Below are 18,769 nucleotides of genomic sequence, written 5' to 3' on the forward strand. Positions count from 1 at the left end.
AAAAATAATTAGAAACCATAAAAATTAAGTCTTTAAAATAACATAATTGCCAAACAGCAAGGCCTTTAAACCTCACCTCCAAACAAAACGACATAACACCTATTCCGACCTGTTTGCGAACCTTTCCACCTTCTTGTCGTTTAAATTGATACCCACCATAGCCTCACCGAGACCGCAACTCACCTCCGCGAGCATGTCGGGATCGCTATAATGCGTCACCGCCTGCACAATTGCTCGGGCCCTCCTGGCGGGGTCCCCGCTCTTGAACACCCCAGACCCCACAAACACCCCATCGCAACCCAACTGCATCATCAACGCTGCGTCCGCCGGCGTCGCGACCCCTCCCGCCGCGAACTGCACCACAGGTAGCCTCCCTAGCTGCTTCGTCTGCATAACCAAATCGTACGGCGCAGCAATCTTCTTGGCAAAACTGAACACCTCGTCGTCGTCCATGTTCCTCAAAACCCTAACATCACCCATCACAGACCTCACGTGCCTAACCGCTTCGATTACATTCCCGGTCCCTGCTTCCCCTTTGGTTCTAATCATGGCAGCTCCCTCGCGTACCCTTCGAAGCGCTTCGCCTAAGTTCCGGCAACCGCAAACGAAGGGGATGCGGAAGTTATGTTTGTTGATGTGGTTCTCTTCATCAGCAGGGGTAAGCACCTCGCTCTCGTCGACATAATCGATGCCTATAGCTTCAAGGATTTGGGCCTCCACGAAGTGGCCGATGCGGGCTTTCGCCATAACGGGTATAGTGACCGACTGTTTGATTTCTTTGATAAGCTGAGGGTCGCTCATGCGGGCGACGCCACCTTGAGCGCGGATATCGGCTGGCACACGCTCCAAAGCCATGACAGCACAAGCGCCAGCCTCCTCGGCTATGCGGGCCTGCTCGGGATTTACGACGTCCATGATAACACCGCCTCTTAGCATCTGGGCTAGACCCACCTTCACGGAAAAGGGGGACTTTTTGGTTTCGGTGATTGCTCCGTTGCCGTAAACTGCCACCACCCCAGTTCCAGCCATTTCTAAATACTGTAGAAGGAGAAAGCGCAGAGAAAGAAAGAGATTAATGGGTTATTACGATAAAGAGGCGGTGGAGGGTGGTATAAGTAGCTGCGGTCTGTAAGTGGATGTGACATGTAGTAGGAATAATGGGTTGTGATTGAGATGAGATAATTAGATCGGACGGCTATGAGAAAGGGTGTAGATTGGCTGGGCGTAGATGCGGTAATAATTTAGCTAGGTTTTGTAAAACGGAGGCCACGTATTCTACCATTTTTCCTCGGTTTGAGCAAAATATGGGCTACGTGGATACTCAGAAATGCAGTGGTTTATTCTTCATTCCTGTGCTCCGCTGCTGCCTGTGGCGAAATGGTAACTGATCCGAGATATAATTCGCTGCAGCCTTGCTTATATGTTCTCTTTCATAAGTTTTTTTTTTCTAAATTTATTTTCTCGTGTTTAATTATAAATATAAAACGTTTATTCTATGGTTTATTGGAGGTTTAAATTGCATTTTTCCTAACATATATAATTAAAAAATAAAAATCAATCGGTAAAAAAATAATAAAAAAAAAGAAAAATATGATTCTTATAAATAAGGAAATGAGAAAAACGAAAAATAGCATTATAGTGACCAATTAAGTTTTCCTCATGTATAACATTTTAAAGATTTTTTTTATTTCAATTAATATAAAATTTTATATAAATACAGAAATTTTTTTTAATATTTTTTTATTTTATGATATTTTACTTTTTATAACATTAAAAAAATTAGATGAATTATTATTATTTATTATTAGTTTTAAATATTTTTTTATGGAAGTCAGTGAGGTCTATTAACCCCGCAATGTTTCATGTAGATCGCCTTGATTATAGGTCATGATTAAATGGATATAATAATAATATATAATATGGATTTAATCCAATGGGTGGGACAAAGGAAACGAAGGCGGCCGTTCATCCCCAATCTTTGTCAAAAAATTCTCGTCCCTACAATTAAAAACTCAAGAGGGAGAGGGTAGATGTGAGCAATCGGTTCAAATTAAATCAAATCGAATCAAATTAAATTATAAAAATTAAATCATTAATTTTAGAAATCAAATTAAACTGAAATTAGTGAAAAATCAAATCACTTTATTTCCATTCGATTTGATTTAAACCGATCGATTTAATTTTTGATTAATTTTTTAATTTAGACTTAATTTTCAAATTATTTGATCTAATTTTAACTTTGATTTAAACCTAATAACCATTAATCAATGAAATTAAACAATTAATATATATATATAATTAAATATAATTCATAAATTTTTCATAAAAATAAATTAATTCAAAAATCAATTCAATTCGATTTGATTATATAAATCACTATTTAATTCGATTTGATTTAATCAATTTTTTTTCTCTTTAAAACCGAATCGAACTAAAATAACTGAATTTTTTATAAATTAAAATCGAACCGAACCGAACTGATTAAATTTTAAAATCAAAATGATTGAACTAAATAAACTCAATTTAATTTAATTTTTCAGTTTGAACCAAATTCTGCTCAGCTCTGAAAGAGGGAAAGGGAAGGAACAGGAAGGTGCCTTCAACTTGTATCTGTCTTTGTCTTTGACGCAAGTTGAATCAAAATCTAGTTTTTTGTTGACTTGACTCTCCTTTTGCTAACGTCTTGTCCAACAACAAACACCATGCAGATCTGAATTCTGTCTTTTTTCCTTAATTAATTATAAAGTAAATGTCTATTTTTTTAGCCCCTTACGTTATTTTAAAACAATTTTTTCAACTTAGTTATTGCGTCCCTAAGGAGGTACTTACTCTATAAATAATCTTTTAAAAAATACTAAACTCAATTAAATCTTTATTCCAAAATAATCTATCAAAGAATAATATTTAAAAACAAATGATCATAATAACATATACACCTCTGAATTATGTCAACTTAAGCACATGTATTCTGAAGTTCTATACCGAGGTACAATGTGACATGATGGAGGGCCAAATGGGGAAAAAATGCATGGTCATTACAATTTAAAGACAATGTTTGATCTCCTTCCATCTATGATTTACCAGACCAATGCAACTCTATCAATATCCATTAGCATGAAAGTAATGGTGTAACTGCAAATAATGTCATGCTGCTTAAATGCTTAGACGGTAAAAATCTTTCTCACCTTCTTCATATTCCTACGACATATAGGGCATGTACCAGCAGCCTCCGCTATCCTGCAGAGATAAATTACAAAGCATGATTAGTAATGACTTTCTATGGGCCAACTGGCCAAAAGGAATGTCTCTGAGAGGTAAGTTTGAAGCAAATTGACAAGAGGCATGGCAGAATCCAAATTTCCTGTACATCAAATTTTACAAGTAACTATGACAAAAAGAAGGAAGCCAAATACATAGAAAGTGAGACAGATATCAATTTGACAGTTGGCAGATTAACTTTTTTACTGCCCCCAAACTCTTAAAGATTTATAACTTCTCTATAGCTGCAGTTCCATTACACAGTCAGCTCCCCTCAGGAATGGCAAGGAATTGATTCTGAGTAATAGATAATGACAGTATATAAGTCTGTCCACATCCCACTGCAACCATGCAAAAGATAAGACTTGTTCCACATATATTCATCTCTATAATTGGCATCCAGCTGAGATTTGCCAAACCAACTTTAGCTCCAAATCGGTTTTTTTTTTTTTTTTTGAGCTCCAAATCAGTTCAACCAGGTAAGAATTAAATAAAGTACAATCATTGTCATTGAATTTTATCTAAAACTGCAGTTAAGTTTAATTGTTACTACATAATTACTTGAACATAACAAGTTAGCTTCTTTATGCTTTTTTTTTTTTTTCTTGATAGGCAATATGGATGTATTCTGTCTTTATTCAATCACAATAAGCAAATGTTGGGTATGAGACTATAATAGAAACAAAAAAATATCCTCAAAATTCTTAATTAGGCAAAGGAAATATCCTCAATATAAGGTATTATTACTCATTCATACTCTCTCATGTCACTCCTCTGGTATGCACACGTGCTTTCTGCAATTTCATGTCAAAGCGTTTCAGTTCCTGTTTTCTGGTTCACCAGCAGCTTTACAATTTCATGTAAAGGAAATGGCTTCTTTATGCTATTGCCTCTAGGAAAATGCTGGAAAGCCCAAAAATGAGTTCACCACAAACCAATTCATTGTAAACATTCAAGATAACTATATGCATGCTGTGTTGCATTCTCCAGTGAAATATATGCTGTGTTAAAGTCTTTAGAGAACTGTGCTATCTACCAAGCCAATTACTTAATCCAAAAGCTCATCTTAGGCTTAGGTCATGACATGTCCTTGTAAGATCAAGGAAGAATTGGCATAAATACAATATTGTTCTCTGTTTGAGAGCACATAGTTCCATTACAGTCAGGAATGGCACCAAAAAGTTGTCAGTGGGGTAATAAGTAATTACCTTGTTCCACATGCAAAACAGGCAACACAGTGCCCACATGGGAGGAAGAAGCAATCCCTTGGAGCATCAAAGCAAATTGCACAAAGACGCCGTGTATTATTGTCATTTTCACCATCTTTTGATGACTTACCTTCCAAGGAACCTGATGCTAGAAAATATTCAAGATCCTCCTCATCATTTGAGACTGAATCATAAGAAGAGCCCCAACTTGAGAGATCATCGTCCTTATATGAAAGAAGAGGAGCTCTCACAGGTTCCGCCTCCCCATACTGAACTCCAGTTCCTTCTTCATGAATACATCGTAACTTGTTCAAGAAGTTGAATGCTGACAATGTAAGCACAGTCATTGCAGCTACAGGCAGAAAAACAAGTAAACTTATGATCTCCACATGTCAAAGTTTTGAAAGAAAACAGAAACATACCTATGCCAACAATATATGTTACCCATCTTGGTCCATAGGTCAGTTTGACATACCACTCATTACTTGGTGAATCCTGAAGAAAATAAGAAAATCATGACAAATAAAAAGTTAGTTTCTCATAACAAAGATTAATGTGGATTATATTTCTGTTAAATCCACATTTCTACATATTATTCATTTGTGAGTTTGTAATCTCATCTCTGGCAGTAGAACTGAATCTTTAGTACAACAGCATGTAAGTACCACTGGTACAGTCTTTAAAGATATGGACTGTGGAAATAGTCAACTGTGTTTAGGTTGTCTGTTTACAAGTTATTTTCTTCTTATATTGTGTAATTTTTCTAGTTTTAGACAATAGCCCAAAAACACAAAACTTGAAGTAAACATGTACTTAACAGACTTACCTCTTCTAAACCAGGAGACGTTAAGACAACAACATTTCCATTGGGTAACAACATGCTCAAGCCACATATGCCATCATCGAAAGTACATTTGTAATAAGCTTTAGTTGTATTGTAAAGGAAAGCACTTATACTGAGATTTAACTGCACCTGTACAATTAAAAATTAGCTCATAAAAAAGTACAAATGGCTATCTAGGAAAAAAAAGGCAACTGCTTCACTATATCAAGTAACAAGCAGTGAGAAAAGTTGTTTAATTCTTATGGAATAGACTTGATGATTTCATCCGATTCTTAAGCTCAACAGCAGTACTGTATTTAACCTATCTCTACCCATGCATTACATTAAAAAATTGAGTTTTGTCTTTTAACAAGGTCTTCCTAAATCATGTGCTCCTCCAGCACTAAATTATTGAATTGGTAAATTGTAATTTCATTGAAAGCTAATCTTTTGTTAAAAGCATTGAAGATATAAATTGAAATTTGAAGTTGGGTTACAAACACAATAAATTCCCAACTACTGAACAGTGAACACAACCATTTGCCTCCTCATGTTCCCATCTTTAGGGATAAAAAAGTGTCATGAGTGCTACAACAACACAGATAAACATACACATATAAGTGAAATACACAATGCATATATGGAGTATGGACATGTCATAATTTATTTGTGTTTTACATGATTTTATACAAACAAAGACAAATAGTGTGGGCCAAAAATTTCACTGCTCTGCTAATCTAGCTCCCACTTTTTCCCTCACTTTACAGTAGGGTTACTCAGAAATTGTAGAGAAGAGCAATTCCATAACTAAAAGGTTACATCAGAAGGCTTAATGTGGGGATGGAACCACTTTCAATTCCAAGGAATATAAACGCTCTCCAATTTGTTAACACAGAAAGATCGTAGAATAAGTTCATTAAACAAATATTTGAATAAGTACATTAGTTTATCATGACATTGATGATTCAAAGACTTCTTATATATCTTTCTTTTCAATTTTTGTTGGATAAATATATTACAGCAAAAGAGGATATCATTCATGTGGGAGAAAATAAAGGTAAAATTTCAGAGATACCACAAACCATCAACTTCAGGTTATTGCTTAAACACCATCTTAACAAATGCTAGTTAAGGACTGCAAATATCAACAAGGATCTAATTAGTAGTTCTATAGCACTAGCAATAATCCCAAATAAAATGTTTACCTAATAATTACTGTGTGGCTTCTCATATTCCTTCATCATTGTGTCAAATTATGAGCTTGTATGGTTCAAGTTGGAATTGGAGTTTTTCTACATGTAGTTAATGTTTTGTAGACCAGTAGATATCACAATAATAAAGCCTTTCAGACACCTAAGAGTTCTGTCTGAATTCATTTTCTTTAGATTCTTCTATAATACCAAAATAACATGTGTGGAAGTCAAAGAAACACTTTTTATTGTGGTTGGTAATACAAGAAACAAATAAGATGTTTATGGGCCAATTGTATTAAATGTTTGTCCAATTGCTTAAAGATGAAGAACCAAATTAATGAAACAAAAAATAGGTGAGGATTCTTCAGCAATTACCTCTACATCCTCTGAGTTCAAGTTACCTGCTGCAACATAGTAAGTTGAAGATTTCAGTATTTTCTGCTGGATCATACCATGTCCTGTATGCAAAAAAAAAATTCAGTCAAAAAGTTTATATTGTGAAGTAAGAGAAGAAGAAGAAGTAAGGGAAGAGAATTGGATTGAATTGCTTGATTATTCCCTCAAGTTGCTGGCATTTTATAGAGGAAAATATGGAAATATCACAATCAATATCTACAATTACTCCTATGATTTGTGCATGATGCTATAGTTAATAATCGGCATAATCTAGCCTAAAATATGTGATACATTCCTTAATCCTAGCCTATGATTTAACATATATAAATAAAACATGCGTTCTTCTCAAACTCTATCTCACCATGAATCACATTCCATGACAAAGTGATGTTCGGATATGTTGGGTCCGCAAGCCATTGAGTAAGGCCTTCACTCCCTGCAATTCATGCTTCAGAATGTTATGGAAAGAAAATCTAAAAGCCAATTAATTGATATAAGTAAAAGAATAATTTTTAGAAATTTTCATAATATGAAAATTGAATTCTAAAGATTGAGAACTGCTTTCCAATAATGTTAGGATTGTTAATGTGATAAAAAAAAAAAAAAAGCTAAATTTATCATCACAACTGAACTATTTAGATTTTATCTATCACACATCTCAACTAATTTAAAAATCATTATACTTAAACACAAAATTGCACAGTCAGCATGGAGCATGATGTCACGCAAGAAGAAGCAAGTGAAGAGGTTTTCTTTTCTCCACGAGGCAAAATAAATTTTTCAGAATGCTGATATGGGAAATAATTGTGAAGGAACCCATCTTCTCTTTGCCTTTGACTTTGTCTCTGAGAAATCAATTTCTTTTTTTAAATCACTCTTCTCTCTCACTAGAGCACACTCCTTTCCTCAACTCAATCAAATTTCATGCCCAATTCATCAAATTAGGGTTCCATATCACGTAATTTGACCTCGAAAATAATGTCCGCAGAGGAAATCTCCTTAGTTCCCTCCCAAAATGGCCTAAATTCTCAGCTCATCTTCCAAAACAATCCCTTGCGCTTTGACTGTGGGCCTCTGTTGATATCAAGTTGCTCCAACTTCACATGAGTTTGAAAGATTTATCAAGTTGTTGGCTTCATCAAGTTGCTGTCTTGAAACAAGAAGTCTATATCTACACCCATGAGTTTGAAAGATTTATTTCCTCATCAGGTATTGCTTTTGCTTCCAGCACTTAGGGTTCCTGTCATTTGTTTCTCTTAGATATTGATGGTGTTTCTATTTATAAATTGTTGCTGTTATTTGTTTATACAACTGTGATGATTACTGCTATTAGTTTTCTATTCTGATGTTTTGCTGATAAATTGCGAACCTAAAGAAGGATGTCTTCTCAGGACAGTTTTAGCCAAACATCAATATCACTCTGTTTTTGTCTAAAGCATGTCTCATCCATAATGGACTGCACTTGCCTTTCTTTAGATCCAATGAAAAAAGAAAAAGTAATAGAACATGCTTGAACAAATTTACCTTTGTTTTATGGCAGCTATAGGCTTTGCAAAATTAGAAATTTAGGGCTTCGAGAAAATTCAAAAGATGCTTATGATTTATGGATAAAAATAAGGTTGAAAAGGTTCTATAAAAACGCCATATTAGTTGTAGGAAATCAAGATATAGGCTGCAAGCACAGGTTTCCTGGAACAGTCCTTAATTATTGGATTAAGGATTGAATTTGGTAAATTAATTACCGGACAAAAAGGGTAGAAACATCTAAGGGGTAGATAAAATGAGAAATGGAAATGGAAGGCTCAAGCACCATCCTTCTTTTGGTAAGCAAGTACAGGTGCATGATCCGATTTAAATTCTCTGCTCTCCACATTTGTGTTTCTTTCCTGTTCTTTATGATTTTTTTTTTAAATGGGCAATAGTAAAACCTGATGGAATATGTATTACTCGCAGTATTTGCACGCAACGGAGGGGTTTGCTAGTACGAGGAAGGACATGGGTGTTGAGAATGGCTGTGGTTCTGGTTTTTATTTTGCCATTTGGTAGTCAATTGACATTTCAACGTGTGTGCATCTCACATCCTTGTACCAGTTCAATTTTGTATTTAAGTGTAATGATTTTTTTAAATTCAGGTGTGTAACAGGTATCGAAATTAGTTCGGGTTTGCAAAAGGCAAAACCCAAATAGTTCAAGTATGTGATATGTATTTGGCTATAAAAAAATGTAAAGCAAGCAGTCACGTAGAATGGCCATTGCATGAAATATTAAAACCTGCATGCTATAATAATATTAACAATGAGGTCATACATAATGTTTAATATGCAATTAAACTGAATAAAGCCATTATATGACAACAATAAAGGTGCAAGGAGAAATTTCATTTCTGTAGCAAAATCTAAGCAGCTCTGCTATGAGTTTATAGTGAGCATAGTTATTAAAGACCCGAGGCACACCAAGGCGCCAAGGGTCTTGGGGCCTAGGCGCAATGCGGGCCTAAGCAAAGCCAGGCACAAAAATAGAAAAAATATATATATTTATATATTCATAAAAAAATAAAATAAACGAGAGAACTTAAAATAACATAAAGTTAAACATAACAATAACTAGCATTCAAGAAATAATAAGTTTGCAATCCAAACAAAATAAAAAAAAAAAAAAACCACTCATAGTCATAGTTTAAAACATATATATAAACTTGACTTTCATTTTAATGTCTCAAAATGAAAGTCAAGTAACTGTTCTTCAAAATCAAAATGAAAGTCTCAAAATGAAATGTAGTTAAAAAATTTAATTTAATAATGCCTTATTGATCGTAACTTAAAATAATTTAAATTGAATTTTATGAACTCATTACGAATAATTATGTTATATTTATTTTTTTAACTTATTTAAAATAGGATTTTAAAAAATAATAAAAAAAACATGCCAAAGAAAAAGAGCAATAAAAAAAAAAACTCTAAATTATATTTAAACCCATTAACCATTAGCCCATTTTAAGCACCATCCATTAGCCACATTGGAGATACACAGCCAATACATAGACATAGCCACGTTTTATCATTGAGAGCAATGGCAGCCTGGTACATCTACTTTACATCTTCTCTTCTCCTCTTCTTCTTCTTCCTTTTTACTTTTTTTCAGTGGTTGTCTTTGATGGGTAGGCTGCTTCTTCTCCTTCTTCTTCTTCTTCTTCTTCTCCTCCTCCTTTTTTTTCCCTTTTTGGCCTTTTTCTTCCCCCACATCAACCAGGCACGCCTTGTGCCTTGGTGAGGTTGCCCACCTTTTGGTGCCTGAGGCAATTCCCTTTGAGCCCGACGCACCTTGTGCCTCAGGCGCACCTTTGACAACTATGATAGTGAGTTGATTGAATGCAAGCATAACTATTGTGGCCATAGAGTATAGATTAAGGAAAATTTTTTATTCTCACTGGTCCAACTTCTATAAGAGTAATTGCTCACATTCCAATGTTCATGCTTTGTCTCATAGTCAACAAATAGAGGCAAAGTAACAATTTCTTGATATCTTAATATAAAATTCCTTGTCACCAAAAATCAACATCAATGTTCATGAATCATGATTATGTGGAAGAAAATATAGATAAATCAACTATGTTTTTCTCAGGTGTGGGCAATGATTAAGAAGCTGTCAGCATTGTGAAACACAGATAAGTGATTAAAGGGGCATCAACAGAAAAATAGGCAATTGCCTTCCATTGTTAGCTTCACTTAAATCGTGTGACTCATTGTCTACAACATATTTGTGAGAGATAGTCATCAATAAAAGCAATGGGAACCTATAAGAAGTATAGCCTTAATGCTTCAGAATTTTATGAGAATTTCTGGCTTTCACGGTGTAATATCATTAATTAATTGCTCAAAAATAAATATTCATTATGATGGCTACTGTACACTTAGATGTCTCATGGCATATAAAAATATATCCAAACTGCGTACAGAAAAAGGGGGAAAAATTAAAGGCATTCAATTTCCATGATTATGATGATTTCACATGCATTCCTTAAGAGTGTATTGTATCCAAAGTTTATACATGAAGAAAGAAGCGAGCATTCAACTTCTATCGACCTGATGCTTTTGCATTCATTCGTAGGAGTATGTAAAAATGACTACTTTAAGGAGAAGAGGAAAAGGGAGGGAAGCTAAAGAGATAATTTCACGAAGAAAATACCTAGAAAAGTTATAAAAGTACCTTGGGCAATTACAAGAAAAATAGAGGAGCTATGGGAGTTCACACTGTATGAAATATTTATTTGAGATCCCTCATTCAGGAAATATATCAACTCCTGAAAAGATAAAATGATTCGTTGTCTATTTCTTATCATTAGGAACATCAATATACACATTCAAAGCAGAATTTCAATTGACATATTGTAAACAACATTATGTAAAAACTAAACTTGCCTTGTGAGAATCAGCTAGAACAGATACATTAACAGATTTGATCCAGGACTTCACGACATCAAGTGATGGAGGTTTATAAAATCCATACAGCATGAGCCCAGGATTATTACCATCCACTTCTTCCACCTAGCGAGAGCTTATCCAAATTATTGAAAATTATGACAAAACACAAAAAGAAGTACAAATGAGAACGCAAATTTACCTTTACAGACTGCACATATAAGGGACTCGGTTGAAGAAGAACTGAGGAATTGGGTCCTATGACTATATTCACAGAACCATAGACTCCCAGAATCAGAGCCATTGATACTGAAAAATCAACAGTTAATGTCGTCAAAGTATGAAACTAACTAGCAAATTCAACTTTAAATAGTAAAATTTGTGGTCTATTAGGCAATCTAATACCTACCGAATAACCAAAAGGTGAGGACGACAATGACACAGGACCAAGTATCATCACTAATCGCTGAAACATCACCGAAGGCAAACAAATTTCCTCGAAATAAACCAATGTGTTGATGCTGCTCCGAAACTAACTCTTGAAATTGGTAATCTCCTTCTTCGCGAAAATGAGAATAAGACGATGAAGCAGCGCCAGACGAATCCCTATTGATCGAAGAAGAAAAAGAAGGAGAAGCAGTAGCTCCAGTGTCCCTATCAACCGGACTAGTAGAAGAAGATGCAGAAGCTGAACTTTGCGCTGCTTGTGACATTCTAATTAAAGAGAGAAAAATTGAGATAAAAGAGATGATTTGAGTTCGTAAGAAAGAATTCAAATCGCCAACCCTAATCCTAGATGGAAAAATTGATAAAATAATGAACATACCTTGGAGTTCTGTGAAGAAGAGGCCATGGAGCGGAAGGTGAGGAAGCTAAGGTTACCGAACAGTCCTCTCTTAAAGACTGGTTGTTGTGGGTCTTGTGGCTTGTGAGACACTGTCGCGCGGCAGAGCCAAAAAATAATTTTTGGCATCATTGTTACATATAAAAATTACCTAAAAAACAGTTAACTATAACCTACAACTTAATTTGTAATTTTAAAATAAAAAAAATTTAATTTTTGATATTTTAATAAATTTATAAATTAATTTTTATTATTAAAATTTTAATTAAATTATTATTAATTTTAATAAAAATAATCAAAATGTATCTATATTTTTAATCTAAAAGTAATACAATTTTTGAAATTTTATTTTATAAATAATTTAATATTTAAAATTTTTTTATTAAACTTATAATTTAATTCTCATAATTTTAAAATCAAATAATTTAATTCTTAACGTTTTAATAAGTGTATGAGTTAATTCTTATTAAATTTAATAAAAATGATCAAAATACTTTTAATTATATTCTCAATCTAAAATAATTCAGTTTATAATATTTATTTTATTAATAATTTGCATTCACATTATTTTTTATTTTTTTATATATTATAAATTGATATGTATATATTATTAAAATAATAATAACAAATAAAATTTTATAAAATTATAAAAATTATAAAAATTTATTTATAAATAATTATAATATTTAAGGGTTTGATGTTGCCATGAATTTATGAATTGTACAACGGTCCGTGATAGTCTACAAAAACCTTGAAACAAGAAACAAATTGAGGTGGATGGCTGTATTAGAGCCCTCCAATGTTAAGTGAATTGTGGCACTAGGATGATGAAGCAGTAATAATATTAGAATTTCAGAAAACGTACCTCTTTAAGTGTTCGCCGCCGATTTATATAGTGTTTAAGAGATATTTTACTGTGATATTTGGGATTCCTCTTATCACTTCGAATTATATGCACATTGCACATCTCAGAATTTGTATTATGCTGGCTTGATTCTCGGAGTGAATCGCACCCAAGAACCATGTCATCTCGATCACGTACCTGTTGAGCCGATCTCTCAGACAGATTTTTCAATTGGTCTCTTAACTTCCACAGATAACAAGCTCTGTTGGTTCAATTGATCTGATTTTCTTGGAGACACTTATCTAATTTCTACGACTAGATTCGAGTTACTCAGATTTAAATCTAGTAACTCCTAAATTAATGGTTCAGATTTTGGATTGAATTGCATCAGGGTCAATTTGTAAAAATATATGAATGATTATGTAATTAATTAAAATTTTTAAAAATCTTAATGTAATTAATTCATATTTTTAATAATTATAATTTAATTATAAAAAATTTTTAATTTCATAGAACACATATTTTAAAAATATAATGACTAAATTATTAATAAAATAAAATTTGAGGGATTAAATTATTTTTAAATTAAAGCCAGAGTTAAGAGATTTTGATTATTTTTGTTAGAATTAATAATAATTCAACTAAAATTATAATGATAGGGTATAAAGACAAATTTATAAGTTTAATCATTAAGGATAAATTGTAATTTACTTTTTAAAAAATTTATTAAGAGTATAGTGCATTCAACTATGATAGTGAGTTGATTGAATGCAAGCATAATTTATTATTTTTTAAAATATATATATAAAAATTTATTTTTTTAATTTTAAAAAAATAAAACTTATATATTTAAAGAAATAGTGCATGTAGAGTAATCTCTTGTACAATTCAAATTAGTTTGATTAAATATGATCTACGATGTAAGAGTACATGATTATCACTAATTTGGAATAATGATCACTAAAGTTTAATTTATATAATTAAAATATTTAATTTTGATTTTATTTTAATAAAATCATCACTATCAAACATTTAATTAACTATATTTCCATAAAAATTTGTTAATAAAAAATTTATCAAAAATATGTGATTTTAAATTAGATCGTATAAGAAATTAAAATTTTAAATTTTATGATAATTTTTATTTTTAAGTAACAATGTCTATATAATTTTGACAATTATACTAAAATTATCAAAATAAATAAATATTAATCAATAGAACTAATGACTATTATATGAATATTAGAATTTAAATAATTTTTTATACAATTAATTTTTTTAAAAATTTAAATTGGAGACTTCACAGCATTAAAATGACTCTAATTTCATTGAATTACTAAAACAATATATAAAACTTTATTGCTCATTAGGTATTCCGCATGGTAATATTATATAACCTACCTTGAGACTTGAGTCCTTGGCTTGGTGGGTATGCATTCCAAGTTACAACCCAAAGGAAAATATTTTCTAATCATAAAAGCCTATTTTGGAAATCCTGCAACAGCACAATGAGTTTCAGCTTGAAACTGTGAATATAGGTACCAGTAATGGATTTAGTTTTGAGGGTAACTAATTGTGTTAATTAAGGACGTGAAATTATCAGTGCCCTAAAAATAGACATTTCACTAACAAAAAACTGCTAGGCGAAACAACTAACTACTTGGCTTGCAGGAAGGATTCTGTTCTGTTAATCACCAACATAAATAGGTGAATATGTGGGTGTAAGATATTGGTAGCAGTGTTTGATTGACTTTCAATTCTAAATGGGAGGGCTAGAGGTGCAGGTCATGAAGGAAAGAGCTCGAAATCAAAAGGGTATAATCATAAAGGGTTGGAAAGTTGTTGGTGTTTGCAAGAAAGGATGGTACATTGTCAGGAGAAATCTCAAAATTTAGCTACAGTTCATAAGTGCCATCTTCATCTGTATTTTTCCATCCATTTCCATTAAAAGATTGTCTGCTCTTCCATCTTTTTAATATACTAATGAATCATTCATTTTGGTCAATGTTGTCTAATGGCATATATCTTATTGTTGTTCATAATTGTAGAAGCAGAAATCACAGTTGGCAAATGATCCCAATTAGCAACCAGCAGAGAGACAGCAAGTAAGTCAATGTATTAATTATTAAAAGAAAATTACACCTTCTAAATTGTAACCTAAAATGGGCCAAAAATGGTGCCAAAAATAGGGAAAAAAAAAAAGCGAGATATAGAAGGGTAAAATCTCAAAATATAGAGATTAAGAAGAGGTCTTATTTAGATGAAAAAGCTCCTTCTGAGATGTAAATGGAAGGTTCCCAGTCTCTACAAGAGAAGATGGTATCATGTCAGGACTCATTTCAAGAAACCTGAGCAGTTGCAGACTCGTCTCAAGATGCATATAGCCTGATGATCTTCAAGTGCTAATTTAGCAAGTTTCTGAATCCCATATATGGTGCCAATGATGGCCCTTGAGATGGCAACATTTCAGAGAGTTTGAAGATATCATGTCTCGCTACTTATATTTTATGGGGTTTTTAAATTATGAGTGATTAGTCCGGTGGATGCATATGTACTTAGAAAATATATAATCACATATATCATAAAATTTCAAATTGAAGTTATGAATAAAATAAATAAATAAATAAAAAAGAATGAATGTGCATGTATAGTTTAGATAATAAGGAAGATTCACTTGATACGAAAAGTTTCATGTTCGAATTATTAGAGCATAAATTTCGTCTTTTTAATATATTTTCACCATATTTTGGAGTGGCCTGCTATATCTGCAATTTTTAGAGAAGTCGACATAATGCTGCCTACATTCCAATCTATCTTTCGATGAATCTGCTGCACATTTTCTTCTTCTTCTTCTTCTTCTTCTTCTTCTTCTTCTTCTTCTTCTTCTTCTTCTTCTTCTTCTTCTTCTTTATATATATATATATATATATGTATGTATGTATTTCAGTGTTGATCATTTGGATCCGTTTCTCGTTAGAAATTAGCTCATGAAAATTTAGGATGCATAGGTTGGAAAGATAGGTTGGATGCTGGTAGTGTGATGTCACTTTTTTAAGAATTGCGGATATAGCAGTTCAATCTGAATATGGTGCAAGATTAGTGGTACTCCACAGTATTTTGGAATTATTAAAGGATCAAAAAAGGTATGGAGATATATATATATATATATATATATATATTTTTTTTTTTTTTTATTTTTTTTTTTTTTAATAAGAGTATGGCATACCTATTACCTAACATTTAATTTTCTTCTTTTCAATAATATTTTTTTTAATGCCTAAATGATCATTAAAAATTGCAAGATATAATTTCTGAAAATATGTTTACATAAGGTGTTTTTTTTCATTTCATTATTTTTTAAAATTTTTATTTGTATTTTATTACTTTTACTGTTAAATAAATTATTTTTAATTTATTTAATAATAATTATCTATAAAATAAAATTTACTTTATAAAATTTTATTTATTTTATGCTTTCTAAACTCAACATATTGATTAAGTAGCAAATAGAATTTTGTGCTTATTTTATTTTATTTATTTATTATTACTAATATATAGAAGTGCCTATTGAAATTATTTTAAATCGGAATTAGTGGTTTGTATTCAAGATTCACAAAAATTAGAATAAAATTACAAGATTTTTAATTTCAGTTTTAATTATTTTAATTAAATTTAATAATTAATTTTTTCTTTAAATTTTAAAAAATAAACAATTTTTTTTATTTGTAATCATAACTATCTATTCTAATCCAATCTAATTAAAATATAAATAAAATAAATTTAATTAATTTAATTTTAATTTTAAATTAAACTCAACCATAATCTGGTCTACTGATATAAGGGGATGTAATAAAAATGAAATCGATTCTCTCTTTTTCAATAATTTCTCCTATATAATTTTTTGGTAAATTATAACAAAACATATAAATTTGTTAAAAGCAAATCATTTAATTTTTCAAGTTTGATTATATTTCATTCAACTTTTCATCTAATTTATTATTAATTATAATAAAAATGACTAAAATATGTTTAATTTTAAATTTGAAACAATTTATTCAGTAAAATTTAGTGAAATCTATAAAATATTCTCTTGATTTAAATTTTATATTTAAATTAATATATTTTATATTTATTATATATAATAAATATATTTCAATATAATAAATACTTTAAATATAATAACAAATATTTTAATTTTATTTAAAATATTTATTATATATAATAAAATTAAAAATATATAAATATATTATCTTATAGATATATTTATTAATATAATAAAAATAAAATATATTAACTATTTAAATATAAAATTCAAATCTAAGAAACTATTATATAGGTTTCGTAAAATTTTAAAAATTAAATTATTTTAAATTAAAAATAAAAATAAAGATATTAATTTTTTTAATTAATGTAAATTTCAAAAAATTAATAATGTGCCATTATGATTTTTTTTTAATTAAATAGGAATCAAAACTTATAATTTTAAAACAATTTTAATGCCATAGAAATCCTTAATTATTTGATATATATGATTAAATTAATTTTAATTTTAATTTATAATTTTAAAAATAATTTAATTTTTTTTAAATAATCATTTTAATATTGTTAAATTATGTTTTAGTATAACTCATCAATGGGATAAAAATATGATTAATTTTCTAAATATTTTGATAAATTTTTATTTTTCTAAATAGATAATTAAACTTGGGTCACAAGACACATGACCATTCTCCCATTTTCTAACAATAAACATCTAATAATAATATAAAGAAAAAAAAAGGAGCTATCATGCATATATATATATATATATATATATATATATATATTATAAAATTTATTAATTTGATCAATATAATATTTAACCATAAAATTTTAGTATAAATCATTATGATAAAAGTATTTTAACTCTGTTCATTTTGTATATTTCTTATCACACACGTATTTATTTATTTTATAAATTTCAAATGCAAACACAAAATACATTGATGGTATGATACATATATCTTACCATTTTTATTCTTAAAAATTTAGAATAAAATATATAAAAAAACATGTTAATAAAATATATATATATATATTTATTATATATATATATATATATATATATATATATATATATGTGTATATATATATTAAATGTGATGTCCCAAAATATGTCCAAGAGGGGGGTGAATTGGACTTTAAAAACAATTTTCGGTTCTTGCTCAAAACCTTTGAAAATTGCAGCTAGGTTCAACTAAGTTAACTAATGTGAAAAATGAACAATATAGCTCTATTGACAAGTTGACTCAAGGTTAAGCTGTATGCAATCAGTATACTGATATAACATACTATATAAGCATTCAGTAAATATATCAGTAATCTGAATACGTTTTTAATACAGCAATCAGAGCGATATACGGATATCCTATCGGCGACAAATGAGATAACTAGCAGAATATATCAGATATCAACAAATTAGCAGTAAAAGCAGATTTAGCGATGGCTTGTTTTTTCTCGGCAATGACAAGATCAACAGTATATGATATCAATTTTCATATCAGCAAAAGTATATCAATCATAAAGCTAAATTGCATAAATGTAGAGAGCAAGGGTTGAGAAAATGAACACTGAAATTTTTATAGTGGTTCGGCTTTAACTAGCCTACATCCACTCTCTCAAAGATCCCACTTTGAGTCTTCACTCCACTATTCTTCTCTTTTCAAGGCAAGAGACAAAGCCCTTTACAAATCTTCTCAACAAAGCTTTTACAAGTAGCTTCACACTTCTACCAAGTGTTATCCCA

At 30.7% G+C, this 18,769-nt stretch overlaps 2 protein-coding genes across 2 annotated transcripts in view; both read right to left on the minus strand.

The window, feature by feature from the left end:
* LOC110645311 (probable pyridoxal 5'-phosphate synthase subunit PDX1) overlaps positions 1-1,334 on the minus strand; it is a 1,419-nt gene extending 85 nt beyond the window's left edge. Inside the window, exon 1 of the mRNA XM_021798421.2 lies at positions 1-1,334. This exon is cut by the window's left edge and continues 85 nt beyond it. Within this exon, the coding sequence (XP_021654113.1) occupies positions 100-1,029 (930 nt within the window). The 5' untranslated portion in view covers positions 1,030-1,334 and the 3' untranslated portion in view covers positions 1-99.
* A 1,569-nt stretch (positions 1,335-2,903) lies between these two features.
* On the minus strand, positions 2,904-12,251 carry LOC110645314 (E3 ubiquitin-protein ligase APD2). Its single transcript, XM_021798424.2, has 11 exons — positions 12,123-12,251; positions 11,706-12,010; positions 11,499-11,605; positions 11,297-11,422; positions 11,085-11,178; positions 7,240-7,314; positions 6,858-6,940; positions 5,293-5,439; positions 4,889-4,961; positions 4,467-4,818; positions 2,904-3,237 (listed from the first exon to the last, which is right to left on the minus strand). The coding sequence occupies exons 2-11, from the start codon at positions 12,007-12,009 to the stop codon at positions 3,162-3,164; spliced, it is 1,437 nt and encodes a 478-aa protein (XP_021654116.2). The 5' UTR covers position 12,010; positions 12,123-12,251; the 3' UTR covers positions 2,904-3,161.
* Between the last annotated feature and the right edge of the window lie 6,518 nt (positions 12,252-18,769).

Source organism: Hevea brasiliensis, chromosome 5 (assembly GCF_030052815.1).
Source record: "Hevea brasiliensis isolate MT/VB/25A 57/8 chromosome 5, ASM3005281v1, whole genome shotgun sequence".
Taxonomy (NCBI): Eukaryota; Viridiplantae; Streptophyta; class Magnoliopsida; order Malpighiales; family Euphorbiaceae; genus Hevea; species Hevea brasiliensis.

Excerpts from the sequence above, each read along its gene's own strand:
- LOC110645314 (XM_021798424.2), bottom strand. The coding sequence starts at position 12,009 with ATGTCACAAGCAGCGCAAAGTTCAGCTTCTGCATCTTCTTCTACTAGT. Across the intron at positions 7,315-11,084 it reads TTTTCTTGTAATTGCCCAAG|GGAGTGAAGGCCTTACTCAA; the intron begins GTACTTTTATAA and ends CATGAATTGCAG. Across the intron at positions 4,962-5,292 it reads CGTCTCCTGGTTTAGAAGAG|GATTCACCAAGTAATGAGTG; the intron begins GTAAGTCTGTTA and ends TATTTTCTTCAG.